The sequence below is a fragment of the Microcaecilia unicolor genome, chromosome 12 (genome assembly GCF_901765095.1).
Source record: "Microcaecilia unicolor chromosome 12, aMicUni1.1, whole genome shotgun sequence".
Lineage (NCBI taxonomy): Eukaryota > Metazoa > Chordata > Amphibia > Gymnophiona > Siphonopidae > Microcaecilia > Microcaecilia unicolor.
In genome coordinates this window covers 14,669,325-14,687,017 of record NC_044042.1, presented here as the reverse complement: position 1 = coordinate 14,687,017, position 17,693 = coordinate 14,669,325, and the positions used below count along the sequence as shown (strand labels likewise).

The following is a 17,693-nucleotide window of genomic DNA, read 5'->3' as shown; positions in this document are numbered from 1 at the left end:
GTCACAAGGAGCTGCCTGTGCCTGATGTGGGAATCAAACTCAGTTCCTCAGGACCAAAGTCCAGCACCCTAACCACTAGGCCACTCTGGAAGAAGCTACTTTATACCTATACATACTTGGAGATATAGTTGTCAAAAAGGAAAAAGCACCAAGACCTTTATTAACTGCTTGTGGGTTTCCCCAAGGGGCCAAAACAGGAATATGCTAAGTTCTGCTGATGGCAAATGTAGCACATTGAGGGGTCCTTTAACTAAGATGCGCCCAAAAATGGCCCGCGCTGTTGCAGATGTGTGCGCAGGTCCATTTTTCAGCACGCCTGCAAAAAAAGGCCTTTTTCTTGGCCAAAAATGGACGTGCGGCAAAATGAAAACTGGCACGCTTCCATTTTGGGCCTAAGACCTTACTGCCACCCGTTCACTTAGTGGTAAAGTTTCACGTGTTAACCGGGTGGTAATCAGCACACGTACAATGCTGATTACCGCCCAGTTAGCGCTGTGTTCTGGAAACTTTCCGGCGTACCTACTGGACGTGCGTACAAAATGAAATGAATGCCTGGGCCACACAGCAGCCGGGCAGTAGTTCCAAACTGCCACACATTGGGCTTGTGTAGCCACCTACGCGGCTTAGAAAAAAGGCCCCTGAGATGGAGGCCCCACCTGGAGTATTGTGTTCAGTTTTGGAGGCCGCATCTTGCTAAGGAGGTAAAAAGAATTGAAGCGGTGCAAAGAAAAGCTACGAGAATGGTATGGGATTTGCGTTCCAAGACGTATGAGGAGAGACTTGCTGACCTGAACATGTATACCCTGGAGGAAAGGAGAAACAGGGGTGATATGATACAGACGTTCAAATATTTGAAAGGTATTAATCCACAAACGAACCTTTTCCGTAGATGGGAAGGCGGTAGAACTAGAGGACATGAAATGAGGTTGAAGGGGGGCAGACTCACGGAGAGAGTGGTGGATATTTGGAATGCCCTCCCGCAGGAGGTGGTGGAGATGAAAACGGTAACGGGATTTCAAACATGCGTGGGATAAATACAAAGGAATCCTGTTCAGAAGTAATGAATCCTCAGGAGCTTAGCCGAGATTGGGTGGCAGAGCCAGTGGTGGGAGGTGGGGCTGGTGGTTGGGAGGCGGGGCTAGTGCTGGGCAGACTTCTACAGTCTGTGCCCTGAAAAGGACAGGTACAAATCAAGGTAAAGTATACACAAAAAGTAGCACATATGAGTTTATCTTGATGGGCAGACTGGATGGACCGTGCAGGTCTTTTTCTGCCGTCATCTACTATGTGTTACTATGTTACGTTGAGCGAAAGGAAAATGTACCATCGTTACACCAGCCACCGGGAGAGAACTGATCAACCCATCCGTTTCGCCTTAAACAGGTGTGTTTTACTGCCAACAGAAAAAAATGATCTCGTTCAGAAGGAAAGCAGCAAAGTACGAGGAAGTGCAGACTGTTCCCCACCCCCCCCCCCCCCCCCCCGAACCATTTCATCAGTTTTGTCCCTGTCAAGACACCTTATGCAGCCCTTGTAATTAATGGGTCGGCGTTGCTAAAGGTGCTTTTCTGTTCTATTCTTCGTCTGTCTTCAGATGGGCTCTCTTGTGGTTCTTTAAAAGCACTTTAGGTTTTACGATGGAGCTCTCTGAGGATGTGTCGCATTGGGAAACCTCTTAGAGGAGAAGCATTTTACCGTGAGTTTCACAATACGCCTGCAGCAATCATTCAATGTATTAATAACCTGCTGGAGTGTTTTCCTATGGAAAAAAAATTACAGACAGCTGACAGAGCTTTATATATGTAATGTATATAAATATGTTATAGGATGTGGTCACTGTTAGATGCATAATCGTTTTTACTTCTTAAAATAAAAAAATGTGTAAACAGCTTTAAAAAAAATTGATTATGCATTAGATTAGGACAAAAAGCCAAGGGCATTTAGGAAACAGACCGATATCATGAATTCTGAGCAAGCGTGACGGTTTAAAGTTTGACTGAAACATGACCTGACTGTGCTAAATAAAAAAATAGGCTTCAGCCTTTTTCTGCCAAAAATGGTAACATTTGTTGAAGACATTGCAGTGTCTGATATGTTTTCCTCTCTGCCTTCGTCTCTTCAGTGTCGGACACAATGAAATCATTGGCGTTTGTCGAGTGGGCAATAATGCTGAGGGCCTGGGAAGAGACCACTGGAACGAGATGTTGGCGTACCCCCGGAAGCCTATCGCTCACTGGCATTCGTTAACGGAGGTGAAGAGATCCTTTAAAGAGGTTAGTCTGGAGAAAATGCAAAAGGGCAGTCAGCTCACACCAGCACGCAAGCAACAAATTGCCATTGTAGAATAGGGCGTACACCGGCATGCACGCACTGAACTGAAGGCTCGCGCACTTACGCCTTGTCAAAGGCTGATGTAAATGTTTGCACCTGAAGTAGAAAGTTGTGCATTAAGTAATAATATTCTGTAACTTATATGCACAACTGCAAGACACGCCCCGACCTGCCCATATGTCCGCCCTCTTTGCAGCTGCGCACTGTAGCGTTTCGGCGCTAACCCTTGGATTCTGTACAGTGTGCCTAGCGTTCTGCACCAAATTCCAAGCATATTCTATAACAATGCGTGTAACTCAATTGGCGTAACAAGCTAGTCAGCGTTGTTAACAGCACTTAATAAGCAATAAAGAGTGCTAATTGGCAGTAATTAGAATTTATGCACACAACTCGCTAAGCGTATTCTGTAACGCACTGCACCTAAATTTTAATTCGCACAGGCGAAATGGGGCACGGTTATGAGTGGGGAAATGGGCGTTTCATGGGTGTTCCAACATTTACGTGCACTGTTATAGAATATGGCCCTCTGCACCTAAATCTATGTGCCGGGATTTACGCCATGTTTTCGTCGGTGCAAATGGAGCTGTGTAGTTTTAGGCGCTAAAATATCAAATAAGTGTATTTTATATGCTGCCCTTAAATCTAGGCACCGCTTATAGAATACACTTAGGCAGAAATATTTTCCGGACGATTTTTTTAGGCGCCCTATATAGAATGTAGCCCTAAGGGGTCAATATTCAGCCGGCAGTGATGAGCATTTTGCTCACCGCCAACCGTGTTATTCCCAGATGTTGAAAGCCAGGAATCTGTGAGGGCTTCAGCTTTCAAGATCCGGTTATTTTTAAGCCGGTTAAGACATAACCGCTTAAGTCGATATTCATTGCTTAAGTGGCCATGGATTACCACCTAAAAATAGGACAGATTTTAAAGTGGTTCCATTTATGCGCTAATCCTGGCTGCTTAAGTGCTGTATATCAGCACTTATTTATTTATTTATTGCATTTGTATCCCACATTTTCCCACCTATTTGCAGGCTCAATGTGGCTTACAGAGTTTTGTTATGACATAGTCATTCCAGGATAGTCACTTCTGCACTCAGAAAGCCCCAAGATAGCTGGCTTTGAGTTCGGCGCTAACCGCAATATTCAGCGTCATGTAGCCAGTTAAGTGCCGCTGAATATTAGTGGCTAGCCCCGACCAAGCAATTTAATCAGTCAGTGACTGGCTAAATTCTTTTCAATATCAGGCCCTAAGTTAATAGAATGTCGCTTAAGTGCAGATATTGCATAACTACAAAATTAGTGCCAATTAATACCCATGAATGTCACTTAAAGGTTATTATTGGACTTAAGGCCAATTGGCACCTAATTTAACAATTAAGTTCCGTGTGCAACTGGCTCTATTCTATAACTTATGGGTACAAATTTGATTGCTAGTTGGAAATTTGGATATGTTTAGTGCCAGGGCAATCCAAGGTCGGAGCTCTATGACACTGAGCATCATCTGTACTCGAATAACCCTGATGCCTTCGAACACCTGGAAAGATGCCAGCACTGAATATCAGGGTCTAATTCAGCCTCCGTCACTGCAGGGGTGTAAACAGACACGCAATTTTGGGAAGACCATTCTTCCCAAGATACGTCTTCCGCAGCCTAGTGCAATCCCTCGTCCTCAGCCACCTGGACTACTGCAACTCACTATACGCGGGCTGCAAAGAGCAAATACTGAGGAAACTTCAAACAGCCCAAAATACAGCAGCCAGGCTCATCTTCGGAAAACCAAGATATGAAAGGGTAAAACCACTACGAGAAAAACTACATTGGCTTCCACTCAAGGAACGCGTTACTTTTAAAGTTTGTACACTAGTCCATAAGATCATCTACGGCGAAGCCCCAGCGTACATGTCTGATCTAATAGACCTACCACCCAGAAACGCTAAAAGATCATCCCGAACACACCTAAACCTCCACTTCCCCACTTGCAAAGGCATGAAATACAAGACGCTGCACGCGTCAACCTTTTCCCACAAGAGCACGCAGGCTTGGAATACACTACCGCGCAACCTGAGAATGATTGACGATCAAGCTTCCTTCCGCAAACTACTAAAGACTCACCTGTTTGAACAAACTTACGGAAAGAGCCAACTCACATAGAGTCCATACTCACTATTCATCTATGCAATTTACATCCACTTTGATCCCTCATCCCGCACCCCAGCCTATCACGCACTTATCCACGGAACTATGGACACCATATGTCTTTGTCTAACACTACCCTCTAGCTTCCCATTGTCCCCTCCCAATTATTTCTATGTTGATGTCCCCTTGTCATATTCCAAATTTGATATTTGAATGTCTCGTATATCTTTGCACAATGTAATCCATAACCAAATTGTAACAAATGTATTTCTATTATTCATATGCTATTGTAAGCCACACTGAGCCCGCAAAAAGGTGGGAAAATGTGGGATACAAATGCAATAAATAAATAAATAAATAAATACTACTACTACTCCTACTATTTAACATTTCTAGAGCGCTACAAAGTGTATGCAGCGCTGTACAAACACAGAAGAAAGACAGTCCCTGCTCAAAGAGCTTACAATCTAAATAGACAAAAAGTAAAGCATTTAATATTTAAGCAGTCAAGCACAAGAGAACAGTCACAGAAGGACTGAAGATGTTGAAGGGTGGTCAGTGTGATTAGGTGTAACTCTGGTTGGAGTAGTGGGAGACAGGGTGGCCAGGTGGAAAATTTTTTTTTCCACCCAATCGAGGCCAAATCCAGCCCAAAAGCCGCCCAAAGTCAAACCCCGCCCCCGCCGTCATCGGCCCCGCCTCCCCGTCATAGGCCCCGCCTAAAACGTCACTAACTCCGCCCCCGTGGCCGAAAAAACCGCTTTTAAAACCGCCCAAAAGACCCAAAAAGAGCCCAAAAAACCGAGCCTGAAGTAGGTGGGCACGAGAACCCCACCCTTCACTGCTCAGCATCTTTCTCTCCCCGCCAGGCAATCTGGGATCTCTTAACTCCACTCTCCACGACCCCCCAGTACCTTTTAAGTCCTATAGTTCTTCGTAGGCAGTGAGTAGTGACTCATACCTGCCCCCAAAGTCAACGCTTCCTGCCTCATAGAGAAACTTCTTCCTTCTCTCTTGCGTCCACCTGGAGACATCAGGAAATATACGAACTCTCTCTCCCAGAAAAATAACTGAGGCGGCTTGACGCAAATACAGTCCTAGTAATGCTTCCTTATCTTGAAGAAATACAAATGAGACCAGGAGGGAAGCCCGCGTCTCCTCATGAGAACTCTCCAACAGCACGCTAACATTTAAGCTGTCACAAGAAAACTTCAGCTGCAACTTGGTCTTCAGCTGCTGAAGAAAGAGGAAGAAAATAAAGTTTCCTCAATAGGAGGGAGACCTGTTTCAGAATATTTGCAGGCCTCTTTTAAAAATGTATTAAAGGATTCTCCATTTTCTAGGTTTTCAATTTTGCAATGGACTTAATGGGCAACTCACAGCAAATTAGTTTCCACCTCCCTTACCTGGGAGATTGAGGTCACAACCACCTTAAGTTGTCTGTCTTGACAGAACAAACGAGACTGAATAGTCTCAATCGATGAAGCATTAGACATTGAGTTGGTTACAAAAGTCAAACAAGCCTTGTGCAAGGACACCATAACTGTCCAAATAGACTCCAGTGTTATTTTCGGAGGTCTCACCAGTGGCTGCAGAACAACACTGGAGTCAGACCGGCTCCTCTCCACCTCAGCCGTGGCCATGCCAGATGGTCTCTTCCCCCAGGAAGGTTCAAAATAGCAGCTACCAAAGTCACTGGAATGCTCACTGCTCCCAGGAAATTCTCCCCTTGGCGTGCAGCAGCGTTGGGACTTTGCCCCTCCAAGACCGCTTTGGAAACCCCAGTTTCCAGGACTTTAGCAGCTGCTTCTCCTGGCGTGCACTTCGCTCCTGAGAGCTGCAAAGGACTGTGCGGGCTACGCGACAACTCGCTTCCCAAGCCGGGATTCCTCTCCTTGCCGGCAGTGGGTTCACCATAAGGTGCTGGAGAAGTCGTATATGCTGTGAGGGCTGCCTGCCGAAGAGCTGGAGTCACAGAGGGTAAGGAGGGAAAACCACTGATCTTTCCCTTGCGTTTCGGCATTCAGGAAATCTTAGATAAACAAACAATGCAGAAAAGCACCAGAGCACAGCAAAAACGTAACTTGCTAAATCGCCCTCTTGGGCACGCCCCCTAAATGGTATTACATAACTACATAAGTAATGCCACACTGGGAAAAGACCAAGGGTCCATCAAGCCCAGCATCCTGTCCACAACAGCGGCCAATCCAGGCCAAGGGCACCTGGCGAGCTTCCCAAACGTCCAAACATTCTATACAATCAAGCCATTGTGACATCACTAATGAGGTTGGCTCTTATTGGTGGAATGAGCCACTATGACACCACAATAGGTTAAATCACTGCTCTATGTAATAAAAGTGAGCCAAGTAGAGGACATAAGTACATAAGTAATGCCACACTGGGAAAAGACCAAGGGTCCATCGAGCCCAGCATCCTGTCCACGACAGCGGCCAATCCAGGCCAAGGGCACCTGGCAAGCTTCCCAAACGTACAAACATTCTATACAATCAAGCCATTGTGACATCACTAATGAGGTTGGCTCTTATTGGTGGAATGAGCCACTATGACATCACAATAGGTTAAATCACTGCTCTATGTAATAAAAGTGAGCCAAGTAGAGGACATAAGTACATAAGTAATGCCACACTGGGAAAAGACCAAGGGTCCATCGAGCCCAGCATCCTGTCCATGACAGCGGCCAATCCAGGCCAAGGGCACCTGGCGAGCTTCCCAAACGTACAATCATTCTATACATGTTATTCCTGGAATTGTGGATTTTTCCCAAGTCCATTTAGTAGTAGTTTATGGACTTGTCCTTTAGGAAACCGTCTAGTACTGTATATATGGCACACACCCTTTATACAATAATGCTTAACACTGAATTTTTTTTGGCACCTAAGTTTCAATAGCATTTATTGAATTCCCTCTTAAGTGAGTTGCGTGCTAAAGTTATAGAACACTGCGTAGTTATTTGCATAACTGTAACTGTTATTCTATAGCAACATGCATTAATTTTAAGAACGCCCCCGTTCTGCCCATGACCTTCTCATTTCTGCACCCCCTTTTTGAGATCACATGTAAAATTTAGGCGCGGATCCTGAGTAAAATTCAATTAAATGTAATTAGTGCCAAATTACGCATGCAAATTGGACATGCACCCAAATTTGCACATGTGATTTTTGGCGACTTTTCCAGAATTAAGAGGTTAGTACCTAATTTTAGACAAACTGTTATAGAATGAGGGGCAAATGTTCTGGATTGCTTCTAACGGGATAACAGCCAATTTTTGCAAGGCTGAAGTACTGGTGATCCATAGGAGCACTGGTTATTCCTCACCAAGTACAATTCATATTGTAGGGTACAATATACCAATTTGTTGAGAGGTACATTACTTAGAAGTTTTTCTTGACTCTCGTCTACCTATGTGACCTCAAATTGCTAAGGTTCTTTGTATTTCATTCATCAACTTTGTTTAGTTTCAACATTGTATGCATTTCTCGAACTGGCATACTCTTGTATCGCCTTACTCAGACTACAGTAACATGCTATTCCCAGTATTGACGTTATTCTGTATAAACATCTACAAAATGCAGCTGCAAGAGTCATGGAAAACAAATAGGTAGACGATTCTCAAGATCTAGCATGGAATAGAAAAAAGATGCGAATTGCCAATGGCAATGTTGAAAAAAATAATGTATTCACTACATTATTTCAAATAAGCCCGACACGGCTGTGTCAGGGGCTAGCATGTAACAACCCAGTGGTGCAGTAAAACCAACTTCTTTCCTATAGCTGGAATTGATTTTACTGCACCTCTGGGTTGTTATATTCTAGGCACTGACTCAACCCTTTAGGAGGGTGAAACGCAACCGTGTTGGGCTTATTTTAAATAATGTGGTGAATAAATTATTTTTCTCAACATTGCCATTGGCGATTCACATCTTTTTTCTATTCCGTGCTGCAAGAGTCATTACGGGGGGGGGGGGGGGGGGGGGTCAGAAGGTATGATTCTATTGCCCCGGAATTGTTGAACATGCATTGGTTGCCAGTTGTTTGTAGGTTGCAGTTCAAATGTTTGTGCTTACTGTTCAGGATTGTACATACGTTGACAAAAAATGAATTGACCTCTTTACTGGATTTTTACATATCCTCAAGACCTTTATATGCCCATCATGCAAGAAACTCTAAGTTGTGCCATCAGCAGCAACGACACTTAAGAGTTTTTTTTTCTTTGGTAGGTCCTTTTCTATGCAACTCATTGCCTTCAACCCTTCGAATATCGACCTCTGAATTATTTAAACTCACTTTCATTGAACCAGAAAGAGAACACGCCAACATGCCAAAATATTCAAATGTGATTCATCTTTAATTTAAGTAGAAATGTTTTAACTTCATTGACTCTGGCAAGCGAGAGTTCCTCCCCCATAAGGCACTGATTTGATTAAGTGTAATTACAAAACCCTGTGTTTGGTTTCGAGAACATCTATTTATGAGATACAAGTAAGGACTGTGTCAATTCAAAGATGATTAGTGTAAACAGCACTTAGAAGATTGACGCGTACAAGATGAATACATAAATGACTTCACATTTTGAATACCTTTAACCTTCATTTCAAAGTTCCCCCCGTTTACCGATGACCTCTTTACTACTCAAGGATGATGGGGGTTACCGGTTCTTTAAGCTAAGTAGTTTTTGTTGGTTTTTGTGCAGGTGAATTTCCAAATTCCAACCAATGTACTCATAAAAACGCAGAATATGATTGCCAGAGAAAGAGTGTGAGGCTCATACAGGGGAACAGGTTTCCCCCTCCCTGTAAAACTGCAGATTGCACCCACTCTTTACTTGTTAAAAGGCAACCGAGGTAATACTTTCCAGCAAGTTAAAACCTTTCCTACTGTTGCGCAGTTTAAGAGAAGTTTTCAAAAGATTTTACCCAGATAACTAAGGGGTTTTTTTTTTTAACTAAGCTGCAGTAGTGTTTTTAGCTTGTGGTAGAAATCAGCTGGTGGTAAAGGGTGAGATGCCATGAGACGTCTCATTGTTTACGGGCAGTTGATTTCTTCCACGGCTTAGTTAAAGACCCCCTAAGAAGTTAGCTGGGTAAAACTGAAGGCTGAACATGACCCTTTCCTTCTGTGGGTGAAATACCCCCATGGGGTGAGTGGGGGGGGGGGGGGGGAGGGAGGGAGGCAGAGGAGGAAGCCAAAGCCAGCAAACAACGCATAGGGATTTCATTTTGAAATCCTTGCACATGAATTAAAGTGTAGACCTTGTGTCTGCTGCAGAAACGTCTGTGGGTGATGGAATACCCATGTCTCGCTGAAAGGTTTTCCTATTCACAGCCCTACTGAACTGACAGTGTTTCTCTCTGAAGGGTGATTATGGGCAGCCTACATTCAAGGCACAATTTCAACAACTTATGCAAAATAAGACCCAAATAAAAAAACAAATAAGAACCAAATAGAAAAAGCAGATGAATAAAAAACAAATAGAAAAAGCAGAAGGATAAGAAGAACCTAAAAAAAGCCAAATACCATTAAACCAAGTCATAATTTACAAAACCATGCACTAAAAAGAGATAAAATACATGTAAAAAATATAAAAATACATATACCCCCAGATTCTATATAGCGCAACTTTAGAAATGATGGAAAGATACCACAGTTAAAATTATTTCTGGTGCAAAACTATGGGACCACTTCTTTTTAATATATATATATATATATATTATTTTTGAAATTTTTACAGGATAATACAGCAAAGTATTCAAATACTACTACTATTTATCATTTCTATAGCGCTACAAGGCATGCGCAGCGCTGTACACCAGACACAAAAAGACAGTCCCTGCTCAAAGAGCTTACAATCTAGATAGATAATTTCTCCATTTAGACTAAACAACGAACAATGTTACAGGCACAGAATTATCCCACCCACCCAACGTTACACCACTTCTAAAATAAGAACATTGATTACCAATTTCCGCAAGAATTCCATTTAAAATACTAACCTGGGTACATAACATTAATATACTCCTATTTCATTTACTTATTCCATATAAAACCAATCATACACTTCGTTCTACCAACCAAATTCTCCTAGTCATTCTGTCGCATCCAGTGTGCCAATATCCGCTCATCCTTGTTCAGCGTTATAGGACCTAGACTGTGGAATAATCTACCTCGATATCTACGATTTGAACAATCACTTCAAAAATCTAAAATACACTTAAAAACCTACTTTTTTTGAACATCTTTTCTCAATTAGGGGTGATAGAAGACACCTGGCCTGCAGAGCACTGAGATATTCTTCTCTCTGATTAAATGGTGTTCTCTCTTTAATTCTTTCCTTATATATTTTATACATTTTAATTGTACTGTAAACCGTGTAGATGTTTCTTTTTTGATATGCGGTGTTTCAACGTGAAAAGTGTGTCTTAATACAGTTATGTGTCTTATGCACATTGTAAAATCAAGCAAACAATGAGGACCTTTTACCAAACTGCGCTAAAAGGTGGCCAGCGCTGTTGTCAGCTTGTGGGTTTTCCATTCGTTGCGACCACTTTTAGTGCAGTGGTAAAATGGCCGCCTTTCCATATTTTTTTCGCAATAGCCACACCCTAATTTCCTCAGTAGCACGTGGCCAGTACTGCGGGAGGCAGTAAGGGCTCCCACGTATCAGGTAGAGCACGGTAATATGCCCACGTTACCCAATTAGCGCAGGCATGCCTATTCTCCGCCCATGGGCATGCCTCCTGTGTTGAAAAATAAAAAATATCTTTAAGTGCAGGATTAGTGTGCGCTAAGTAGAAAACTACCGCAGCACGTCCCGTGATAGTGGTCTTTCAGTTCATAAGATCATATATGGAGAATCCCCTAACTACATGAATAACCTCATCGACCTCCCAACCAGAAATAGATCATCGTCTTCTCGTACGTACCTCAATTTACACCTTCCCAACTGCAAAGGTATTAAATACAAGACCTCCTATGCATCCAGTTTCTCCTTTTTGGGCAGCCAGCTTTGGAACGCTCTGCCAAGATCCATCCGAACAATCAACGACCATCTACCATTCAGAAAAATGTTGAAGACCCATCTCTTCAAGAAAGCTTACCCTAATGACCCAACTTAACTTTTTAAGCCCACCCACATGATTCCTGCCCCGACGATTATTATACCTTTGACCATATCTCACAACCTCCTTATGCTCATTCCTCAATCTCTTCCTCTCCATCCTTCCTACTCCTTACCCCTCCCAATCTCTTCTCCTTTTGCTCATCCTATCTTTGTTTACTTCTCCATGCTCAATTTACATATCCTCAAAACTCCACTACTACTATGTTTACTACAGCTTGTAACATTCTCCTTCAAGACTTTGTAATTCTATTTACTATGTAAGCCGCATTGAACCTGCTATGTGTGGGAAAGCGCGGGGTACAAATATAATTAATAATAATAATAATAATAATAGTAGGTCCATTAGCCCTACCACACCTTAACAAAAGGGCCTCTATGTTGCAGTAATATAATCAAGGGCTGTTCATGGCAAGGGAAAGAAACAAGTTGGAGATCAGGTAGGGTCAAGGTAGGTTTTCACCAGCTGTCTATTTGAATCGAGCAGTTCTACTGTGCCATCATTTCTGTTTGTGGGAGAGGAGAAGGCACGTTATATTAGAAATATTATCAGGACAGTCACTGACACAATCTTTTTTTTCTTGTCTTTTTAAATCATAGTGGCAAGGAAGAGCGGCAAGCTTCGACAGCCAAGGTTCCTGCCCATCTCCTAAACCACCTCCAACACCATGACCTGCGCATCACCTGCAAACGGGCAAGACTAAACCGCTTTTTTCCTCTCACACTGTTTAAAAAACAAGCCTGCAAGCCAGCAGCTGAGCTGCCTTGTTCTCAGCAGGACATCAAAAAAAACCATCGAATGCTCCGATTTTCTGTGTGGAGGGAGTAAGTGAACTAACAGAGAGAAAAGCCTTGTTCTCGTGGTTGGTCTTGCCCTAACCTTCTCTGTGTCCTTTGATGATGTTAGTCTTCCCTTCACTGATGAATCTGCTCCCTAGAGTCATCACTAGGAGAAATGAGAAACTGCAAAATCGCATCTATGAATACTAACTCTACGTTGTGTAGAGTTGGACGTTACGTAGACTTTCTAAACGTCTATACATGTCATTCACCTGGCGAGCTGTAAATGAACTCTGAAAGCGTATAGGTCTCCATTTGGTCGATAAGTTACAAGTCATAGTATTGCTCAGACTTGTGTGTTTCCTATTGTACAAGCTGCAGACTCTGTTCATTTTTGGTAGGATATTTAGCATTGGGAAGTATTTTTAACGGAAAATAGATAAGAAGACACCAAATTTTGTGTGAAGAAGAGGTAGGTTGCTTTTTTTAAAGTTTACTTCCACTCTTTTCTTGTTGAAGGTTTGGACGCTTATTGGGAGCATAAGAAAGAACTTTGAATTGAGGTTAATTGACATCAGAAATGACAGTAGAACAAGACCCAGTTCCCCCTTCTGGTCTGCCCAGCAGGTAATGGTGGAACCCAGAATTGAGCTATGATTTAAAGAGATTTATTAGGCGATAAGGTAATACTCTGTTCCTTGAGTGATACGCTTAAAACTATCACGCATGCTCTTAAGTTTTGACCAGAGCATAGGGTGGAAACCAGGGCCTTCACTGCTCATTGCTATCATGACCCCGATATTAGTAGCTCAGAGATTTTTAGCAGGTGTTTTCATCTTGATCATAAATGAGTCACAAAGTTTGAGTAATTACATGTTGAAACATAAACAAAATTTGAAAAAATCTTGACAGGGTCATAAGTCTTTGCGCTTAGTTGCTGCTCCCAAGTTTTTGGTTTTGCCTTCATTCAGTCTGGTAATTCTGGTCCCTTTGTCTCTATCGTTTCCTTACTGACCTTACTGCTTATAGCTGCATATATTAAATTCTGATCATGATGAGAGCGCTACACCATGCTACTACAGCGGTAGAATAGCGGTATTTCCAGAGCGCTAGCTAAAATGGCGCCTGGGGTTTGATCATGGGGCTGTGAATGCTCTAGTTCACTTCTTGCTCCTCTCGTTCACCTTTGAGGAGAGGAAGTTGGCATTCACTTTAGCACGCTACCAGTCGTAGTAGCGATGGTGGTAAGACACAAATGAAGCTGGCACTCTAAGGATCATCTGCCACATTTGAGCAGTATTCAAAGGCTTTAGAATGATCATCTGCTATCTACATCGCCTTGGAACAGGGGCGTAGCTGCTATGGGGCCACAGGGGCCTGGGCCCCCATAGATTTGGCCCTAGACCCCCCTACCGGTGACCCTCTTATCCCCCCCTCCCGCCGCCAACCCGCCGCCTGCTACCTTTGCTGGCGGGGGACCCCAACCCCCACCAGCCGAAGTCTTCTTCCTTCGTTTGGTTTCTCAGTCTGACGTCCTGCACAACGAAGGAAGAAGACTTCGGCTGGCGGGGGTTGGGGTCCCCCACCAGCAAAGGTAGGCGACAGAGAGCGGGGGGGTCGAGAGGGTCATCGTTGGGGGGGGGGGTCAAAGTTGTTGGAGGTGTCGGCAATGGTGGCGGGGGGGGGGGCTAAAATGTGCCCCCTCACCTCGGCTCTGGACCCCCCTACCACTGAAGTCTGGCTACGCTCCTGCCTTGGAATGCTTAAAATAACGACAAACAGTACTGAACATTTTACTTCTTGACTAGTTAGCTGGAACATTATTTACTGCCACTTTACGGATGCCTGCTCGATGCAAACGGTAGAGCAAAGGGAGGACATCAGAGCAGATATTACTCTAATTAGGCTGTAGGGCCTGGATGATTTATTTCACCACTGAGGGAGCTTTTTACTAAGCTGCGTAGGCGTTTACACGTGTCCTATGCACGTCAATTTTGAAGTACCGCCCGGCTACCACATTGCCCGGGCGGTAATTTCATTTTCTACGCATGTCCACTAGGCGTGCCGGAAAATATTTTGTATTTTCCGGTGAGTGGCGCTAACCGGGTGGTAATCGGCATTCTACGCGCATAGATCACTAGGTCAGTGGGTGGCAGTACGGGAAGTGACTTCTGGAGAGGGGCAAAGAGAAGCTGCAGTCTAAGCAAAGCAAAAGGTCCCAGCAGTCAGATGCACCCAAACGAATCCAAAGAACCAACAGTGCTTTTACCTACAGGAAAAGTGGGAACATTTCAAATAGCACATTTACCCAGGTATATGGTTTAAAAAAACAACTGTTGTATAAAATGAAAGCAAAGTTTAATTTAAAAATTTGATGTCCATTGATGCAGGTTTTTTATTAACAGATTATTTTGGAAGTTAATATAAGCGCAATTGTAGGGGTTTTTCAGGCCTGAAAGATAAAGAGGGGGAGGGGAGAGGGGGGAAATGAAGGCTAAAGATTCACCTAGGATGCCTAAAACCCCTGCACCAGCCGGACAGGGATGCCCACATCTAGTATCACTCCACATGGGATGAAGAATTAGGGCCAAGAACCTGGGAAGAAAATGTTATTTTGTACATGTCTTTGATGTGCTCTGAATTTTAAAACAGGAAACTGAAATTTACCACCAAGTTAGAAACACATTCCCCCAGATTCTGTATAAGTCACCCAAATTTAGGATGGATCTCGGAGCCACATGTAAACTAATTGGTCGATTAGGCACTAAGAATCAATTATTGGAGATAATTGGTACTTAATTGGCACTAATTAGGAGCTGCATGCACGTCTGCCCTATGTCTTATTCTGTAACATGCACACCTAAGTTTCATAGCATACAACTCAAAGGGGGTGTGGCCATGGGAGGGTCAGGGGCGTTCCCAGAAATTAGACATGATGTTATAGAATACCTGCATTTGAACGCCTAACTGCCATCAGTTGGGAGTGAGCATTTACACCAGTTTTGGCAGGCGCATGTGTTTGCGTCCAAAATGCGCCAAACTACTATTCCGTAAAGGGCCCTCTGTGTAAAACACCCTTTACAGAATACTATCTTAGCAGGGATCAGGGCGGACTGATAGTGGTCGGGGGGGTGGTCCTTGGGCAGTAAAGGTCATTGGGGCCCCCTGGCCACTGTCTGCTATACCGCTACCCTTCTGCACACTGCAGCCCCCCCCCCCCCACACACACACACACACAACTTGAGCCAAAGTGGGCCCTCCCCAGTCCTCCTTGAAGGGCCCTTGGGGGCAGGAAAGAACCCCACTCTTTTCTGCCTGCTATCGCTACTGTGCCCAGTGGTACCATGTTTTCAACATGGCTGCCGAGACTTACCGCAGTAGTCTCGCGGGTCTTGGAAGTCTCACGAGACTGCCACAGGAAGTCTCAGCAGCCAGTTTTAAAACACAGCGGTGTCGCCAGGCAGAGTAGTGGCAGGGCAGAAAAGAGTAGAGTTCTTTCCTGCCCCCACAGAGGCCATTAGACCACCAGGGCCCTTCAAGGTAGGACTGGGGAGGGCTGTAAGGTGTGGCAGCGGCGGGCAAATGGGCAGAGTCTCTGGGCCCTCGGTAGGGATACCATATTTTGTCCCCCCAAAAGGAGGACATATGCCCCGCCCCCTATCACACCCTTGCTCCTCCCCCTTCACATTTTCCCCTCCCCACTGTCACATACCCCGTCGCCCCCCCTTCCCGTCACCCCCTTCCCCTTACCTTACTACTGCCACCGAGATTTGAAGTCTCGCGAGGTCACTTCAACCCGCCCGGTTGCCTGGACATGACCTCAAAAAGAGGACATGTCCGGGTAAATCCAGACATATGGTAACCCTAACCCTTGGGCACTGCCCTGTTGCCCGACTGGTCAGTCCGGCCCTGGCAGGGTCATAATGGCGCCTAACATTGGGTGCCATTTACTGAATCTGGCCCAATGAGGTCAGCAGCAAAAAAACCCAGTGCAATAGTTATACATTATAGCAAGATTGAAGTTCCTCAGCATAACTCATCTGAACTGTCATGTCTGAGAAAAAAACTGCTTCAAAGCAAATAAGATACGTTGCACAGCTCAGAATACTGGCTGAGCTGGATGATGTCATTGCAGAGAACAAGTTCCCTCGCCATGAATGATGTAGACTGTGTTTGTAGTGTGATATGATGCTTTAAACTCTTCTAGGAATCCAGACAAGGGTTGAAGGGTTGACGATGGGTCCCACAAAACCAATCTTAGTCAGGTTATGCAATCCTAATCCAAGGTCAGATTCCAGGAAATGAACAGTGCCCTTAAACAATTCAGGACAACGAATGGCCTTCAGGATTTTCTTTTAGTAGTTTTGGATGAAGGACAGTCTGATCTACCCATCTTGTTTCCAAATCAGATCTCTTATAAAGCCTTCACAATAAACCCAGACCGTAGCTCACAATGATGCGAGCAAAGTGACACATTCTCTTCAAGATTCACAAAGAAATTTGTTTTTAAAGCCCACACGAACTCTTGCTTACGGCACTGATTGATCTTCCACTTCAGTTGGCGTTGCTATTGGGGGTTTGAATTGGGCTAAGTCTATACAAAACCACAAGCTTACATGTGGTTGCAGAAGATAGCATGGCTGGCTACGATGAAGTCTGGTTGCGAAGACCCTAATTTGACCAGTACTAGTGCCCCCCAATGCTAAATATTTCCAATATGCCACACACAACTTTTAGGATTGGTTTAACCAACTATAAACCAGTCAGCATAAGTGCAGTAAATCTACTGGTTCCAGTGCAACTCCTGGAATTTAGTACTTGAACCCCGGTAATCGCCTACGCTGTGCCGTTTTTCGTTTTTCATCGGACGATTGCTTCTGTCTTTGTTTCCGTTCCCACCCCCCCCCCCCCCCCCCCTGCCAGCAGGTTGACAAGAGCTCATGTGTTTTGTAAGATTTTTCCCATACTGATTTTACAGTTTTTGTACTAATGCAATGATTGTATTTGTAATATGAATGTTTTGAAGTTTCTCTGTATTTAAGGAAATAAAATAAAGTGTAAGTTGCCCTGTTGCCTTTCTTTAAAACTTTCTTTCATTTAGCTAAACGGTGCTCTCTTTTCTGTGCTCTGAAAAATGTTCATAGTTATTCGGATTAATGGTTAGCTTGCACTGATGATAAACATCACAGCTGCAACATTTAGAGGCTCATTTACTAAGGCGTGTAGAACGCGCATCAAATTAGAACTACTGCCCGGCTACCACGTGCCCCAGGCGGTAATTCTAATTTTTACACGTGTCCGATATGCGC

General features: G+C 44.0%; 1 protein-coding gene across 2 annotated transcripts in view; it reads left to right on the top strand.

Moving 5' to 3' along the window:
• Nucleotides 1-12,486, top strand: part of SYT6 (synaptotagmin 6) — a 242,379-nt gene extending 229,893 nt beyond the window's left edge. For both annotated transcript variants that reach the window (XM_030220970.1, XM_030220971.1), the window contains 2 exons: nt 2,123-2,273; nt 12,205-12,486. In XM_030220970.1, coding sequence (XP_030076830.1) covers nt 2,123-2,273; nt 12,205-12,276 — 223 coding nt within the window. In that variant the 3' untranslated portion in view covers nt 12,277-12,486. The remainder of the gene's footprint in view (nt 1-2,122; nt 2,274-12,204) is intronic.
• The last annotated feature ends 5,207 nt before the right edge of the window (nt 12,487-17,693 follow it).